Source organism: Chrysemys picta, chromosome 1, assembly GCF_011386835.1.
Source record: "Chrysemys picta bellii isolate R12L10 chromosome 1, ASM1138683v2, whole genome shotgun sequence".
Classification (NCBI taxonomy): domain Eukaryota; kingdom Metazoa; phylum Chordata; order Testudines; family Emydidae; genus Chrysemys; species Chrysemys picta.
Window position 1 is genome coordinate 7,388,056 of NC_088791.1, and position 19,219 is coordinate 7,407,274.

General features: G+C 41.8%; 1 protein-coding gene and 1 long non-coding RNA gene across 3 annotated transcripts in view; both read right to left on the reverse strand.

Annotated features, from left to right (window-relative positions):
• LOC135972807 (uncharacterized) overlaps nt 1-19,219 on the reverse strand; it is a 348,625-nt gene that overhangs the window by 176,079 nt on the left and 153,327 nt on the right. The window lies entirely within an intron of this gene.
• Nucleotides 1-19,219, reverse strand: part of COPG2 (COPI coat complex subunit gamma 2) — a 34,790-nt gene that overhangs the window by 7,144 nt on the left and 8,427 nt on the right. The window contains exons 5-17 of one of the 2 annotated variants that reach the window (XM_008174058.4): nt 18,219-18,298; nt 17,311-17,386; nt 16,664-16,756; nt 14,815-14,901; nt 11,202-11,359; nt 10,096-10,229; nt 7,913-7,980; nt 6,921-7,109; nt 5,552-5,647; nt 5,203-5,364; nt 4,809-5,052; nt 2,552-2,627; nt 716-819 (exon numbers count right to left, since the gene is read on the reverse strand). In XM_008174058.4, coding sequence (XP_008172280.1) covers nt 716-819; nt 2,552-2,627; nt 4,809-5,052; nt 5,203-5,364; nt 5,552-5,647; nt 6,921-7,109; nt 7,913-7,980; nt 10,096-10,229; nt 11,202-11,359; nt 14,815-14,901; nt 16,664-16,756; nt 17,311-17,386; nt 18,219-18,298 — 1,567 coding nt within the window. The remainder of the gene's footprint in view (nt 1-715; nt 820-2,551; nt 2,628-4,808; nt 5,053-5,202; nt 5,365-5,551; nt 5,648-6,920; nt 7,110-7,912; nt 7,981-10,095; nt 10,230-11,201; nt 11,360-14,814; nt 14,902-16,663; nt 16,757-17,310; nt 17,387-18,218; nt 18,299-19,219) is intronic. The other variant, XM_008174059.4, reaches the window with a different exon arrangement.

Consider the following 19,219-nt stretch of genomic DNA (forward strand, 5'->3'; position numbering starts at 1 on the left):
TGTCAGTGAGTTGGATGCATGGAACAGACTGGCACAAATACAATCCGGGTTTAGTTTAAAAGAAGATGGCAAAAAGCATTTTTTAACCCCACGGTGAGCAGAGCACGAAAATGCCTTCAGATGTTAAAGAGCTTCAAAAGTCTGCTCTGAACAAGGCAGTGACAGAAAACTGGCGCACAGAGGGCACCTGAGGACTGAAAGGGTTGACATGCAGCATGAATACATCCTCCTAGGAGTGGCAAACTGTTCTGAAAATACACTGTCTTAATAATAAACCCTTTGCGCATATAACATTTCATCCAGGGACTTAAAAGCACTTTACAACCAACCCCCAGTCCCTTAACCAAGATCGCCGTTTCACCTTACTTGCTGTAAAATGGGGGATAAGGGCCTTGTCCAAAGTCACACAGCACATCAGTGCTGTAAACAGAACCCAGGAGTCCTGTCTACCACTGCCTATGCTCTAACCACTAGACAATACTCCCTCCGCAACTATACATTATGTAGTATTCAGATACTTTACTCAGAAGTGTTAATGCCACATAGTGTTTGGCTCTGTTCATTCCAGGCATCCTGACTGAAGTTATCAAGGCTGCGTTGGAAATGACTGCTATTTGTAATGGAATCAACCCGGAAGATGATACAACTCTAACATACAAGAAGAAAAGTGCAGTTTTCTAGGATGAGCAGTGCTGTATTCACTTCCATTACCAACCATTAAAGATATAGGCAGCGTTCAGTGCAATCTGTCTCTGCTGCAGCACGTTTAGGTAGAATGTTGCTCTGTCACGAACTTCGTCATCGCTGTCCATCATACACCTGTTTGGGGAATGAGCGCGTTGGGGTCAAAATAGCTCAAAAACCAGCACTATGGAAGCAACTCTGCGCTTGATACTGCAATGCTAACCTAACCCCTCCGATGGATTTACAGATTACCCTCACACAATATTATAGTTGTGATCTATGTAAATACTCCATGCCATCCCCCATCTCTAAAATAATAAATCCAAGTCTGTTTAGCATAGTAATTCACTTGGCTTTCTTGTGCACACAAGAGTCTTCTCCATTACGTATACGGCAGTTAGTTCAAGTGTTCATACTCAAGTGCAACGTATCAAAGGAACTGAGGAGATCACCAATTGGGTTGTTACCCTGTAAACCTGGGTCAGGTTACATAGAGAACACACCTGCAGTTCATATTTTGGGGCTACTGATTCTGACAGGGGTTTGTAGCTGAGGCCTGGCCTGACATGAATAATTAACACATGGAGGGAGGCCTCATTTTTTGGAAGATAGAATTAGGGACATAAATGAATCATCAGGTTGAAAACAGAATGTTTATGCTACATAAGATAAGTAAATAGGTCAGTAGGCTAAGTTGACAGAATGTCTGAGCCAGCTAAGATAAGAGAGAGAACACGCAGTGAATTATTTAATATGAAATAGATTATCTAATCTCTACATGACTTGTTAAGAGGAAGTCGAACCATGGTCAATGCATGGACAACACATGGTGAACAGGGATTGGTTCCTGCAAAGTAATCAAGCCAATCCAAAAACGCGTGATGCAACGTGAGGTGTAATGTATAAAAAGGGAGAAGGTTTCTATATAACTTTGGAGCTGTGATGTACCCTGCATCCATCCCCCCTGCGTTTGAGTCTGGTCAACTCAGCATAGCACTGCTGTATGCCAAACAACGATATCTGAGAGATGAAGGCTGGAGTCAAACTGAGTTCTTGGGAAGCCGAGCAGAAAGACGGAATCCCAACAGGGTTTTAAAAAGCTTTACTGTCAGATACATGAACCAAATCAGAGGGCACAGAAAGGGGACACGTACGTCAACATGGCCATCAAGTCACCTTTTAACAAGAATTCAGTTCTAGGTAGATTACAATTACTACTATATACACATGGTACCTTTCACCCCACAAGACCCTAAAGCACATTAATTACCCATTGAATCGCTGCCCACCACTGAAGTGAAACATGGCAATTGTTTTAAAATGCACAGCAGTGCTACATACGTGTAGGTGACTGTCTCCAAGTACAACTGACTGTACAGAGAATATTAAGGAGGCTGGATGGTTTTACTGGAAAATGCACAGGACTGGGAGCCTGGAACACCTGAGTTCCAATCCTAGCAGTCACTATTTGGCCTTGGGCATGTTACTTAACCTAACAGAAAAGTGAGTTAATACCTATTGCTTCATGGGGAACAAGAGCAAAAACATTTGTAAGTCACCCCCTAGGTGTACTACCCACAATGGAATGTTTTAAGAATGAGTTAAACACCCTTACTTTTCATAAAAGAACCACAAGTTTACATGACTCCAAATGGTCAGGACCTGTTTTGAGAGTCACTCAAAACACCACAACTTTGGTGTCCCAGTGTTCCCTAGCACCAGGAGTGACTCAAAGGGAATAATGCCACCTACCGACTCCATCTCCTGTTCAGCATATTGGTTCACTTCTATTCAACTAGTGACTTGGCTTGACCCTATTTAGAGTATTAAAGAACAAAGCACATGCACTGGCATTTACTCTGCTCACCTCTGCAAAAGCACCAGGATGCTTGGAAGAAGGCTCTCATTCTGGGCCCCAAACTTCGCTAATGCACTCACAGCAGCTGGATGAGAAAACAGAGGGGTAGGAAAGGTGTTCAATCTGTAGCCAGAAGCCTATTCCAAAACATGCACAGAGGATTTTTAAAGCAAGCATGTATGCAATTGTCCTGAAGCTACGATCAGGGAGGTTTCTCTTAAAATCTGTGCCTCACCAATTGTAGACTCTCACACAAGTGGAGAAATTGCCTTTTAATTCTATTTAAAGGATGTTTCTTCAATACTAAAAGGCACCTGGCCAACAACCCTGGGGCCTGTCCTTCAGTAACAGAAGAGGGACAGGATGGGCAGCACCAGTCCAATCTTCCTCTGCATCATACCTCACCACCCCGCTTTGCCTCAAAACACTGCTAGATAATTCTTCCAGAACTGAGGACAGTTCCGTCTCCATAGCACATTCCAATCCTTGGCTGTTCTGGCACTTGCCGTCATGGGTGCAAATACACACATGCCCATTAGAAAGTACACTGAAGCAAGCTCATTTTCCAAAGGTGGCAGTGACTTTCCTCACTATTGCCCTGGGCCACCAGATTGGAACCAATGACTTCGAGATGAAAGGCTCAGTATCCCAATACCTACCCCTAAAGCAGCCAGTCCAAGCGAATAAAAAAACCCAACTTAATTTGACTTCAACTCTGGCGTTGAGGGAGCTTTATATACGCAAAGGGGAGAATTCAGCTCTTTATTAAATTTCACTTTTGAAGATCCTTCTGACAGAAAGATCTGTGGCTACTCTGCTGAAGTTTCTGTACAACGGATCTGTGTTGGGGTGTTCAACCCACACAAGGCTTACTGGGGTGAAGGTCGCTAGCTGTGTCAATTGGCTGCCCCTGGAGGAGGAACCTGGGAGCAGGGCATTACACAGGATGCTCAGCTGGACTGGAAGAGGAGGAGGCTGTAGAAAGCCCAGGAGCTGAAAGCAGAAAGAGGCTGTAGGGGCGTAGTCTGCAGTCACTCCCACGGTGAAGGGAGGTGTTTGGGAGTACCCTACAGTCGCTCCCTGGGAGGAGGGAGTTTGGGTTGGCAAACCCAGGGAAGGGGGAGAGCCAGAAAGGTAGGAAAAGCTCAGGGGAAATGCAGCAAGATATGGGTTAGGGCCGACCTTGGCTGCTGCTGAGAGAGCCCCTGAGCTGGAACCCGGCGTAGAGGGCGGGCCCAGGTTCCCCTGCCAGCCACTGAGGGAGTGGCACTGAGAGGCAGTGAATGGGAAGGCTGCCCAGGATTGCTGGAGAAAGACTTTGGTATCCCGGAAGGGGAAAATACGTGAAGTGACCTGGCCGGAGGGCTGAGTCATGAAGAGGCAGCAGCCACCCATGGAGCGAGAGTGGGGCTGCAGACCCAGAGAGAGAGGCAGAGGACGGCAAGCAAATGCAGGTAGGGGCATCAACCAGGCAAGCTATTCCCCAGAGTGACCAGGAAGAGGCGCCATTCTAGCAATGAGTGACGCATCCCATGACAAGGTCTTTATGGCTCCCATCGGATGCTCCGTATCTGGTCCCAGGCCTCAGTGCTAAAACAATGCCACTCAGAACAGGATTCAACACAATACACTCTGTTTCACAACAGAAATGTAAGCTCAATTTTAATTCCCCTTCCTAACATACTAACTCCTCTACTGGCTCAGAGTGAAGTGATCTAAGGGGTAGGAGTATATCCCACTCTGATCTGATTGTGGAGAGGGGAAGGTCAACTGCCTTTAAAAACACAGTCTAAAGATTCTCTGTAGGGGAAAGGAGTGCAACAGATTTCAGAGGAGAGTTCTTAGAAGAAAAATCACTTTTCCATAGAAACAAAAAAGACACCTACTTCAAGTCCTGAATAGCTCGGCTTTTATGATGCCAAGTCTGACTTGTACAGACACATGCATCAACTTAAAAGAGTGGGTAACATTTCTCCTCCTTACTCATTGTCACTACTCTACCTTTGACATTTATGCTCACAAGGGAAGAGCCAGAAGCTAACAACTATATATAGCAGATGATGATCATGCCCCTTAGAGTAGGAATATTTAGCATTCATGTTAACATGACATGAGAAGAGTTAATGCAAACAGCCAAGAGCAATCCAAGAGCAGGCACACTGGGAGACAGTTATGGACTGTTCCTTTAGAGCACCCTCCCACCCCAGCACCCAGACGCCGTGTGCGCACACATGAAGCCAATCAAGTATTTAATTGTGTAGCTTACCAGCTCTCACTGCTTCGTTCTCCAGAACTACCCTGTTGAAGATGAAGCGGATGTACTTGGATGGAGATGGGGTCCTTGGCCCTTCTTTGCCCAACAGGTGGAGTATCTTTGTGGCTAGAACCGTGTGTTCACAATCTTCAATGAACTCACAGAGGTGAGCCAAGCCCGATTCCTTACTCTCAGGATTCTCCTCGATAATGCTGATTATACAGTCCACAATGGCTCGCTTGTACTCAAAGCCACCCTAGGAGGGAAAAGGAAAGGATGCTTATCCTGCAGGCGCTGCTCAGATGCAAATGCAGCCCTTCATTGTACAAGAACAGGTGCCCATTTGCCCTCACACTATGAATACAGTTTCCCTCCATTAAGGAAACAAAAGTGTTCATATACACACAGAATCAGAGGAGGAGGAGGAGGAGGAAGAGGAGATGGGCTGGGTGTCCTCATAGGTCCTTCCCAGCTCCCTGAGGCCAACGCAGGGTTGTTCTTGATAATACATTTTATAAATGTTTATCCAGGCCAATTTTTGATGTACCAAGCGATTATGTCGGCTGATCTGAAATGTGGCAAAGTCACATATCAGATAGCTCATGAACCGAAATAAGCAAGGTCTTGTTCAGAAATATCAATCAAACCCCACTGATGCTGTACAACCACCAAAGGAAAACATTAAGAACATATGATTCCCCCTATACCACCACAATTACGTGCTAGTAACTACGTAAGAAAGGCTTTAAACCTACATCATCCCTGAGCATGTTGGAGAGGAAGGTCATCATTACAGTGTGTTTCCGTGGGTATTTCTGGCACAGAGCACTGATGGCCTGCACGACCACCACCTGCAAGACAGAAGAGGACACAGGACTTTAGTATCGTGCATTAAGTTCTCTATGAGACGTAAGAAGCATCTTGCAGACACACCACCTCAAGCTGTGATCTTGCCAGATACAAGCTCAGCATTCAGACAGGAAAAGCTAGGTGCTAGCGATTCAGAAGGTGGCACTCTTACCTCCAGCTCGGTACTGAGCCAACGTGCCAGCATGATGCTGGGCACTGTGATGCTGGAGAAGCTGTTTTGCGTTGTAAGTCATTGGCCTCCCCGCTTAGTAATGGGAGATCCCATAATGCTTCTGGGCAGGAGTGATTTTCTACGAGCCTGGCCCAATTCCAGTTTGGGTAATTGTGTTGTGTTATACACATTCCCTCTGCAGTTTCAAGTGATTCTAACATTCATCCCCTCCTGTCTTACAATGAGTACATAGGTTTGTTGTTCATAGGTAGACAAAAACAACAAGGAGTCTGGTGGCACCTAGGTAGACAGTTGACACATCTGAGAGAGAGAGTGTGAGTCAATTCCTGTATCATTATAATGGGTGTCCTCTCGTGCCCCATGGGGACAAATTAACCAATGATGTTAAGAGGGGCATCTCCTGCAGATCTCTGCCTCATTCTGGGGTCCAGAGAAACAGTATGTAACTATGCTATTAAAGACTGATTGGAAGTACACAGGGGGCGGAGGTTAGAATGTGTCGGCAGCCTTCATTTTGGTATTTCCTGACTGTCGAATGACTAGCCTTGGTATGTTTTTTCTGGAATCTGATATAGTTTAGAGACTGTGTGAACTATCAGACTACAAAGTGTGCTGGGGTACACCCGGGTCAGATGTGCTGGATATACATAAGGATCATTCTCAAAACTTAAAACCACCCTTCCTCTCACAAGACCGTTACAATCGACAGTTCCTTGCTACAGTGGTGCTTAGAGTGCATTGTAGTTCAGTCAACAGCAGACAGTCAACTGCATGCATCTGATGAAGTGGGCTGTAGTCCACAAAAGCTTATGCTCAAATAAATTTGTTAGTCTCTAAGGTGCCACAAGTACTCCTGTTCTTTTAGCAGACAGAGAGTTTCTTGTCCCATAGGATCTTTGGGAAAAAGGAAGAGAAGCAGAAAGGTGGCCCTCTGCTTTTAACAGACTGCATCTCAAGAAATGCCAGCTGGCTCCATGGTACAAGACTAAATGATTGAAGGATTCTCTGCAACTGGAAAAGCTTCACAAAACAGGAGGAGGAAAATCTGCAGTAGTAAAGGTCAAAGGCCTCCCGTGCCTCACCTTAAACTCATCTGATATTTCTGACACAAAGGAGGAGATCTGTTTCATGAGCCTGTCTACGCTGCTCTCGCTCCCTGTTTTCAAGAGTGTGGTGATGGCCAGAGTAGCGATGCTGCGGTTTGAGTCAGTAATCAGGTTTTCCAGGTCCAGGTTGCAGGCAGTTACTGCGGATGGGTGCTTCATGGCCACCTGGAAAGAAAGTAAATCTGGCAATAATATACTAGAGCAAGGATCAGAACATGTGCTTTCTGTTCATTCATCAGGGCCTAGTGCTTACAGAACAAACTGGCCACATATACATAGGCCATGGCTGTCAGCAGGGACCACACCAGAGACCCCTTTGAGCTTCAAACACACAGGCCTCAGGCTCTCACTTGAGCTGCAGAAATAACACCTTTAACTGTAAATAGCAGGTAGTTACAACTAGTGGAGCCAGCAGTAGAGGGAGACCTGGTTCCATGTCTTACGCCAGCGCAGGACACTTGGAAGGGTTGGTTCGTGTTGTAAGCACTGGTGTTGCTCTATTTATGTGTTCCTAGTCTTTGCAGTTTGCCAACTTGAAATCAGGCCAGATTACTGCTTTACTCACCCCACACTCTTCCAATTCAGAAACTATATACAGGCAGCCAAATCACAAGAGTTAGAAATTAATGCTTTGTACCCCAAACTTCAGAATCCCAACAACTTTCCTATGGTAGAAAGCACTGATTTACAGCCATAGCAGATCACAAGTTATCCAACTATAAAGGTGTCAGGAGTCCCTTGGTCCATAACTGAGCATCATTAGCCTGACTACTATCGGATAGCTTTTTGTTGTAGTGGAAGGCTGATCTATCAGCATGAAGAGACTGCTCTTACAGTAATCACATGAGTAACAGCCCTACTTCCTTAGGAAACATCTTTCCGTACAGAAGTTTGGTTTCCTTCAATGCTTTGCTTTGCACACCAAGATTTATACCTGAACACTTGTTTAAGAGATCTCAGAAACTCACCTTGTTAAGGGTCCTTACAGCTGCATATCTCAAGACAGGTTTGGGAGAACTACAGAAGAGCTGTAACACTGAAAATAAAACATTTAGAGAAGTGACTTATGATGCAGGAGTTTACAGAGTAGTGTGTTTCAACAGACACTGGCTTCCAATGCTGCAAATCCAGACACTAACATGCTTGGGAGAAAAGACCAATAATCCTTGTGACCAGGATACACTTCAAGAGCGCAGCAGAGAACTACTTCAGGTGACACACAAGGGGTAACAGGTTCTGGATGATGCAGGAGAACTACCACACTCCAGTACATTGAGAGTGAAACACACAACACACAAAAAGAAGAACAGGAGGACTTGTGGCACCTTAGAGACTAACAAATTTATTAGAGCATAAGCTTTCGTGGACTACAGCCCACTTCTTCGGATGCATATAGAATGGAACATATATTGAGGAGATATATATACACACATACAGAGAGCATAAACAGGTGGGAGTTGTCTTACCAACTCTGAGAGGCCAATTAATTAAGAGAAAAAAAAAAAACTTTTGAAGTGATAATCAAGCTAGCCCAGTACAGACAGTTAGATAACAAGTGTGAGAATACTTACAAGGGGAGATAGATTCAATGTTTGTAATGGCTCAGCCATTCCCAGTCCTTATTCAAACCGGAGTTGATTGTGTCTAGTTTGCATATCAATTCTAGCTCAGCAGTTTCTCGTTGGAGTCTGTTTTTGAAGTTTTTCTGTTGTAATATAGCCACCCGCAGGTCTGTCACTGAATGACCAGACAGGTTAAAGTGTTCTCCCACTGGTTTTTGAGTATTTTGATTCCTGATGTCAGATTTGTGTCCATTAATTCTTTTGCGTAGAGACTGTCCGGTTTGGCCAATGTACATGGCAGAGGGGCATTGCTGGCACATGATGGCATATATCACATTGGTAGATGTGCAGGTGAACGAGCCCCTGATGGTATGGCTGATGTGATTAGGTCCTATGATGATGTCACTGGAATAGATATGTGGACAGAGTTGGCATCGGGGTTTGTTACAAGGATAGGTTCCTGGGTTAGTGGTTTTGTTCAGTGATGTGTGGTTGCTGGTGAGTATTTGCTTTAGGTTGGGGGGTTGTCTGTAAGCGAGGACAGGTCTGTCTCCCAAGATCTGTGAGAGTAAAGGATCATCTTTCAGGATAGGTTGTAGATCTCTGATGATGCGCTGGAGAGGTTTTTTTTCTCTTAATTAATTGGCCTCTCAGAGGTGGTAAGACAACTCCCACCTGTTTATGCTCTCTGTATGTGTGTATATATATCTCCTCAATATATGTTCCATTCTATATGCATCCGAAGAAGTGGGCTGTAGTCCACGAAAGCTTATGCTCTAATAAATTTGTTAGTCTCTAAGGTGCCACAAGTCCTCCTGTTCTTCTTTTTGCGGATACAGACTAACACGGCTGCTACTCTGAAACACAACACACAAGCACTACACAATTCAAGTCAGTTTCATCCACAGCAGATGCTGAGAAAGAGATACACCTTGAAGAAGCAGGGGCAACTAGAGAGAGAAGGATGTCCAGTGGTCCGCACACATAGCTTGGCTCTACTGTTAGGGCATTTAAAGGTTCTAGTCAAATATGTATTGCTATGTATCTCCTCATACTGTTACATTCACCATCCATGAACAGTTTCCTAGTCTCCCAATTCAATTAAAATTTCACCTCCCAGTTTTCAGCTTATTTCAAACACCACCTGGAGTTCATATCTATCAATCCACCCTCCTCAAAATCTTCCTCTCTCCCCTGGCTTCCCTCAGTCAGGGAGAGGATAAAGTACTCAGTCCCTTTTTGGTGACCAGCCTCTTGACCCTTCTCTCCAAAGCCCAAGTCATTTCCCATCCAATTGTTTCTAATTGAGGAGAGAGTCAGAAAAAAATTACAGTTGCAGATATGTGAGAGAAAATGTATTCTTATTAGTAGTTAATATTTTAGTGTATAGGTATAATAGACGTTACACTTCAATTTCTTGGTTCTGTGTTCTGCCACCTTGCCTATCCTTAGCCCTACAGTATGACAAACCAAACATACCCTGATCTCCTTCACCTTTAAAATATCTTAGCCAACAAATATTGCAGCAATAAAGTCTTTCCAGAACATCCCAGCAGCAGAGGGCACAAAGGGTTCATTCCTTGACTGACCTGACACAGCTGGAGCCAGCTCCCTTGGTGTGCAGTTTGGAAGATGGATGATTGCAGAGGCAGCTTCATAAATAACCATCTCATGTTTATTTCGCAGGCAGCTCTCAATGAAGTCAAACAATGGACTTTCGTGCCTGCCAACGAAATGGAGCGCACATAATTTCCAACAGAGGCACTCTTTATTTCTTAGTAACATGATGAAATGTTTATAAACAAGTTCTGCTGTGACACTACATGGATCTCTTACCTGGGAACAGATATGCAAAACGATTTTTTTTAACACTAAAGTCATAAGTTACAGTATTGACTCTGCTAGAACATAGCTCAAATCATTCACATTACCATGTTTCCCTACTTACAATACTAGACTAATTTTGGATACCCAATAGCACACTATAGCATGGTTCTAATAGCTAGTATATTAATCTCTAAATTTGTCCAAACACCCATTCAATCTTTAACAAGTCAGGGATACATTTAGGTGGAGAAACATCTTGATATTTATTGTAGGCCACATCCAGTAAGCAACAATTTTCACTGATAAAGGACCTTCAATCCAGAATTTAAAGTCCTAAACAGTACAACCTTTATTCTACTCGGATGACAAATCAGAGCTGGAAAGAGACCTCTGATCAACCAGTCCATCTCTCTGCCAGTACAGATAGATTCTTAATGGATTTTTTTATTGCTGTCTAATCTTGTTTTAAGCGTCCCAAATACACCTCTACCCCAATATAACGTGACCCGATACAACACGAATTCAGATAAAACACAGTAAAGAAGTGCTCTGGGGGGGCGGGGCTTCGCACTCCGGCAGATCAAAGCAAGTTCGATATAATGCGGTTTCACCTATAACGCGGTAAGATTTTTTTGGCTCTCGAGGACAGCGTTATATTGGGGTAGAGGTGTAGCAGGGGCTCCCCAATTCCCTTGGGAGACTCTGCCACAATGAAAAAGCACATGGTCAGGAAGCTTTTTTTTTTTTTTAAAATTCAGTCTAATCTATCCCTTTACTCCTAGTTACACTCTGTTGTTACCCCAAGTTGTTTCTCTATTCTTAGTATTTATACACCACCGTATTTTTAGATGGTTGATTCTCCTCTTACCCCTCTTCAGACTCTTTCAGAAGCCGGCTGGCAATTCGGATCAGCATGCAGTATGCAAATTGAGATTTCAGTCCAGATTTGGTGAATTTATTCAGCATCTTGGAAACTGCAAGGCGATCATTCTTCCTGAGGTGGTAAAGCAGCCCCAATGCATGATACTACAAAATCAGAGGGAAAATAGGATAAACATATAAGGACAGTCCCTAACAAAAACTAAATACCTTAAATACATGTTCCCTTAGGAAGGATTTGATATTATCACGTTTTCCGAGTGCCACAAGTAATCAGACCAGCTATTTCCTAAAAGTACCTTGTCATCTTTATATGAAAACAAGTTACTCACAAATGACTAGAACTACAGTTCCAGCTGTTCCCACATGGTCCTTAAGGGTAAGGCTGTCAGAACCAGATATTAGAGAGGGAAAGATCTATAAAACCAACCTGTCCACCACCCTGACAGGGCTTGCCACTGGAACATCAAATGTACCTGTTTACAAAACCAGGCTGCATAGAAATAATACGTGCATTTCCAATGCACCTTCTATCTGAGGGGCTCCCAACTGCTTTACAAACATCAAATAAGCCTGCAAATACCCTTGAGGCAGTTAAGTATTATCCCCATTTTATAGAGTAATCCCAAAGTGGGATTGCTTTATTTTGCCTTCTAATTACTGCCCAAGCTTCTTCTCCAGAGTAGATTAATTTATATTACGGCTGTCAAGTGATTAAAAAAAATGAATTACAATTAATTGCACTGTTAAACAATAATAGAATACCATTAAAATATTTTTTGATGTTTCTACATTTTTAAATATATTTATTTCAATTACAACACAGAATACAAAGTGTACAGTGCTCACATTATATTTATTTTTGATTACAAGTATTTGCACTGTAAAAAAAAATAGTATTTTTCAATTCACCAAATACAAGTACTGTAGTGCAATCTCTACCATGAAAGTCAAACTTACAAACGTAGAATTATGTAAAAAAACAAAAAAAAAAAACAAAAAAACAGTATTCAAAAATTAAACAATGTAAAATTTTAGAGCTTGCAAGTCCACTCAGTCCTACTTCTTGTTCAGCCAATCAAGTTTGTTTACAATGCAGGAGATAATGCTGCCCATTTCTTGTTTACAATATCATCTGAAAGTGAGAACAGGTGTTCTCATGGCACTGTTGTAGCCGGCATTGCAAGATATTTACGTGCCAGATGCGCGAAAGATCCATATGTCCCTTCGTGCTTCAACTACCATTCCAAGGGACATGCGTCCATGCTGATGATGGATTTTGCTCAATAATGATGGAAAGCAGTGTGGACTGACATGTTCATTTTCATTATCTGAGTCAGATGTCACCAGCAGATGACTGATTTTTGGTGGTTCGGGTTCTATAGTTTCCGCATCAGAGTGTTGCTCTTTTAAGACTTCTGAAAGCATATTCGACACCTCGTCCCTCTCAGATTTTGGAAAGCACTTCAGAGTCTTTAATCTTGGGTCGAGTGCTGTAGCTATCTTTAGAAATCTCACATTGGTACCTTCTTTGTGTTTTGTGAAATCTGCAGTGAAAATGTTCTTAAAATGAACAACATGTGCTGGGTCATCATCCGAGACTCTTATAACATGTAATATATGGCAGAATGCGGGTAAAACGGAGCAGGGGACATACAATTCTCTCCCAAGGATTTCAGTCACAATTTAATTAATGCATTTTTTTTTAAACGAGCGTCATCAGCATCGAAGCATATCCTCTGGAATGGTGGCCGAAGCATGAAGGGGCATACGAATGTTTAGCATATCTGGCACGTAAATATCTTTCAATGCCGGCTACAAAAGTGCCATGCAAATGCCTGTTCTCACTTTCTGGTGACACTGTAAATAAGAAAGTGGCAGCATTATCTCCTGTAAATGTAAACAAACTGGCCTGTCTTAGCGATTGGCTGAACAAGAAGTAGGACTGCATGGACTTGTAGGCGCTGAAGTTTTACATTGTTTTGTTTTTGAGTACAATTATGTAACAACAACAAAATCTACATTAGTAAGTGGCACTTTCACAACAAAAAGACTGCACTACAGTACTTGTATGAGGTGAACTGAAAAATACTATTTCTTTTGTTTATCATTTTACAGAGCAAATATTTGTAATAAAAATAATATACACTTTGATTTCAATTACAACACCAAATATATATGAAAATGTAGAAAAAACATCCAAAATATTTAATAAATTGCAAATGGTTTGCTATTGTTTAACAGTGCAATTAAAACTGTGATTAATTTTTGAGTTAATTGTGTGAGTTCACTGCAATTAATCGACATCCCTAATTTATATCAAGGCATAATAAATAGCTGAATCTGGAAAGTCACAAATCCATAGTTGTAAATGTGCATTTGGGTAAGGATCTAAATACCAACTGTTGTCAGCTCAATTATGCCCTAAATCTTCAATGATTATTTTTACATGTCCTAGCTCCCTGAGAGACTTATTTAAAAACTGTCCCTATACAAAAAGAAGAACAGGAGGACTTGTGGCACCTTAGAGACTGCATTTAGCCGTATGGAGTGGAAATCCATCAACCTCATGAAAAAACTCGTACAGATACAGACAGACATCATCTTCCTTTCCAAATGCAAGCAGATGGACATCATACCAAAAGGACTAAAGGTAAAAAATCCATTACAATCTAATGCTCTAATAAATTTGTTAGTCTCTAAGGTGCCACAAGTCCTCCTGTTCTTCTTTTTGCGGATACAGACTAACACGGCTGCTACTCTGAAACTCTGTCCCTATACAAACACACAAACAGATCTCTTAAAAAGGCCAGACTTAGGGTCTTTCCAGTAGTCCTGACAGTAAGTTTTCTTGACAAAAAAAAAAAAAAAAAAGAGATGTAGGGATTTTTTGGTTTGATCCATTGAGATTAATCCCTGAAAAGATTTCAAATTCAAAACAAAACTCCTATCTGGACTGGTCACGAATTCAGCAAAATAAGATCCCAACCACCAGAGAAAATTACTGGGGAAAATGTAGAGGTATATACCAAACTGCACATATAATTAAGAAGCTAACATTGTAAGTGTGGAGAAACTGCATATAGTTTTTTTTAATACTCATTTTTAACCATTTCCTAAAAAAGAAAAGAATGACTATTTTTGCTGAAAGTCCATGTGTTTGTAAAAATTGTCCATTAGTTTGAATGGCAAGTTAGAGGCAATTTTCTAAGTGTAATCACGTTGACTGGTGTCATGAATTTTACTAATTGCAATAATTAAATGATAATTGCTTCAATAACTTAACATTTTCTGCTACTTACAGTGATTAGTGACACTGAATGAACAAATGAATAGGGTCCTGAACCTGTAATGTGTTGCATGATGATGGATCCCTTCACTCACGCTCTCCCACATAAGTTAATAGACATCTGCCCACATCACATGGCAGGATCAGGGCCTAAGGGTAGTGCTTCCCGTTATTTAAGCATTGTTCTATCAGCTAAGTTAAGCTCTGAAATACGGACTCCATGGACTTATTAAAAAAATTACAGAAAACCACAAGCATGGTATAGCATGTTTACAGCACTCATGATACACCAACCTTATGCTCGGAAACATACCTGCACCATGATGTTGTCACTAGAAGCAGCTTCTTGGGCTTCGTTGATCCACCGTTTGACCACATCATAACTTATCTTCATCATGTGCTAGGAGTAGAAACAAAGAATAAACTAACCAACGACACTGACTTTTACTAGCACCTTTTTAATAATGATAATTTACTGGGAAGTTTTAAGAAAAATTACTAGCATAAATCATGACTCTGATGAGTCTAGGACTCTGCTCCAAGCCATTGAGACAAAGCGATAAGATCCCCTGCAATAACTAATTTGTATTTTGCATTCTGTTAAATGTTGACACCTGCACATAAAAGCAACTAAGAATTGGGGGCTTTTGTTAATGTTTGAAAGAGAGGAGAAAGCACCCTACCCCTTTTGCCCCATAAAAAGCTTTAATACTTGCCACAAGTTCAACTTTTTGTTCTAACTTTCAAGGCCCTGCACAACTCTATTCCTGCCTACCTATTGGGCCTTGTGTATCATGCTCCTCCTCTCTCTCTTTGCTCTACTGAAGACACCAGCCTTATTTCCCTACATGTCCTCCTCCCACTGCCTTCCTTACATGCATCTCCCAATCCCAAGGACTGCTGCCCTGGGCTGAGGGAGTACAATGGGACCCCGCTGGGGCCATCGCTTCCCCCCAGCACACAAAACTGCAGTGAGATCCTCCAAACTCTGGGGCACTAGGACCCATGTGATGCCTCCCCTCCCACCCATGTGGGTTGCTGAGAGGAACCAGCCAGAGTCTCTAGCTGGTAGGGGCAGAACCAACCAAAGCAGGGACCTTTGGACCTCTGCACATTCAGAGAACTATACGGTTTTAATTGGCCTTTCTTTGCCCTGCGCTGATTGGCTGTTTGCACCAACCTTCTTTCTCCCTCACAGTATATTCACCTCAGCTTCACTTACCAGCTGCCCCTCTTATCCTCTTCTCCCCTGCCCTGTCTCCCTCATACACCTTCCCTTCTGCTTTCTTTCCATTTACTTGATCCCCTTCTTAGTAAAATCACATACCAAAAAATTGTGGAACTAACCTGACATTTGCAACCAACACATAGAACTCACCAGCAGAGTGAACAATCACTTTCCCCATACTGAGTGTCTGTCTGTCTATTTAGCCTGTATGCTCTTTGGGGCAGGGACAGTCTCCCACTCCGTGCTGGTACAGTGCCTAACACAATGGGGCTCTATGCTTGGGTGGCTCTTAGGCACTACCATAATAAAGATGTTAAATACAAAATACAATACAGCGAGTCAGGCCCTCACCCTCTTTTTCCCCCTGCACCACGCCAAGCACCTTCTCCCACCCAACACTGCTTAAGAGGAGGAGGGAGGGAGATTACAATACAAATATAAAGCTAATTCCTTTCTCCTATGCTCCCAATGTAACTTAACCCTACAGTGCAAGACGAACATAGAGGGGACATCAGGCCAGAGCATCTTAGTGGTTGTACAGCACCAAGCATGCTTGTTGGTACTTAAATAATAACAGAATTGATAAACATTTCTCATTTATTCAGAGGCACAGGTGGGCGCAGCACTTGCAAACATGCAGGGAGACCAGGTCCCTGCCCAGAGGAGCTAATGCTCTAAATTAAATCCAAACACGAAATGAGCTATTAAGATATGGAATAGAAGTAGTTAGTGCTAAGGAAGAAGCTTGCTTGGGGCATGGGACGTGAAAGGCAGAAATCAAAGTAGGAGAAGACAGGACTAGGCAAAGAGAAGGGGAATAGGAGGAGGAACAATAACTAAGATGTAGGCAGGGCAGAGCTATGCATAGAACACACAACCCTTCCCTGTCATAACTAAATAAACCAGATTAATGTAATGCTATTTCTGCACTTACTAAGGAAGACACTAGAGCCGAACTCGATACACTGGGGACTTTATCCACAATGGCCTGCTTCATGTACCTCTCAATGGCCTGCAACATTGTACCCTATGAAAGGAAAGAAAAGCAACACGTGATGTTCATTTCTGGAAGCAGGATGTGACCAATGCACTAACCAATGTAATTTCAAAGAGACACAAAAATATACATAGTATTTGCATATATTTACAAATACAACAAAGGAACAGAACATGCACCTTGAAGATGGCACCTTCAGGCTGCTTTAATGACATTACAGACAATCCTTGCAACACGCACCTCTGTGAGGTAGCCAAGCAGAGTGTGCTTGCTCCCCAGAAGTTAAGATGACCAAAGCTACAGAGCAAGGCAGTGTTGGAGTTGGAATTAAAACTCCAAAATTCTTGTCTCCTAATCCCATGTTCCTCCTGCGAGCCAAGCTGCTTCTCTGTGGAGTTAGAGAGAAGTTTTGGCACATCTTTTTGAGTGTTAAAACTAGATCTAAACCTGATTCTTTAAAAACAGTTTCACCCAAAGAGGCTGCTCATTACTCCCACAGGACATTCTGCAAAAGAGATGTTCCTCTTTTCCAGACCCACCCAAACTGATTCTCCCCCTCACTCATGGGGTTGTTCTGTACTTACATCAGTGATTCTGCAGAGAGCTCTAATTGCCGGGCCTCGGTATACATCTTCCTTCCCAGTCATGTCTTTGGTCAAACTAGAATAATTAAAACAGATTGTTAATATCATCATCATTATTATATTATTAAATATTTATATTATGGTACCACATGCCTTCTAAAAAACATAGCTTGTTATTTTTATAAGCCATCATTCAAGTTATCACCATGTCATTGCTAAGACCCACTATTGGCTAGACAGCACCTGTGAGTCATTTGAAAATTATTAACATTGGCGCTACAGAGCAAAAGTACACAAATCCATAATACAGAACCTAAACTAAAAAGATTCCATTACCATAAGCCTAGGACTTGATTTTTTTGGACAAGATTGGCTGTCCTATTGTATTCCTGTTTCCTCTAGCTCCATGGATTTTGACACTAAAAACGACATGCTTAATGGCTAATTTGTTAGATTTACTAGTCAAAAATATTACTTCTTTCCAACTGCCAAGCTACCAGTTCTATCTAGGATCTGAAAATCTGTCTGGCTCTTACATTAGTTACATACAGTAACAAAGATTCTGTGGCCAGAACCTGACACTTCTGTTGATGAAGTCAGTCAGACTATAACCCATTTCAATCTCCCACAGCTGCAGTTATGACAGGGAGAAGATATGCTTAGCAAGAAATAATAATTTTATGCTTTAGTCACTTTTCTGGTTACAACCACAGCTTAAAAGAAGTTAATAGAGTTCACTTTGTAGATCTGATGATGTAGCTGATTTCATACAACATGTTTAGTTTCCCTGGCTGTCCACTTTATACAGATCAGGGAGCCAACCTTGTGAAAAATGCAGCAGCTGAAGTAACAATACAGTAACATTTAATTATTTGCTTTAGAAACCTGTAGTTGGATTTTTCTAATACCTGCTGGTGACAATGATGACATCCTCAGAAATGTTGGCCATCTCTTTGATAGTAAGGTAGCACATTCTTCTTAAGGTTTGCTGTGGGAGTTTATCACAAAAAGCATTAAGACTTGCCTACTTAGAAACAATACTTAACTCTAGTTACTATACACAAATACTCCTCCCTCTACCCTCCAATTATATGATCTTAAAAATAACACTAACCACTGTAGCAACTTTCATAGAACACTGCTTATACAGAGACTAGAAACTTGGAAGCTACACACTTCTGCTAACAGGGTTCCCGCCATGTTTCATGTTATTGCCCAAATCCATAGAATAACTTGGCTAGTACAATATGCCTGTCCACACTGGTGAGGCAAACTACGCTAGAATACAGTTAGTTTAGCCTGTATACTTCTGATACCAGCATACAATTTTTGTGAAACTTGCTAAAGTGGTTATTCATTTTTCAAGGTTAAATTTTTTGGGGTATTTTAATCTACAGTAGCTAGAGTTTTAACAGAACAAGTTTTGACCCTTCATTATAATTAAGTTAAATCAAAGCGATATTACTTTAAATGGGACCCTCTGCAGATCATAGAGAACAGCAAGAGGTTAAGCAATAGGTTTCACTGGTTAGCCATGACAGAAATCACATTTTAAACTGTTCAGTACCAAGATAGTCGCTCGGTATTACTATGTATTATAATGTAATTAGAAACTTTATAATTTCTAATTACATTATAATACATAGTAATATCTCAAACAACAGTTGTGTATTATGTATGTAATTATTATGTATTATAATGAATTAGAAACTTTATAATTAATTAGAAACTTTTCAACGAGACTCCCCATTTCCAATTTTCAAATGGAAGAAATATGCATAAAAGATCAATGATTTACACTCTAAATAGAACTATTTTAAGGCAAATGATGAAGCCTAATAGGCTCACAGTACAAGAGAAATTGGTATTGCAGAATCTGGATTTAAGAAAGGTCACAAAAATCTGTCAT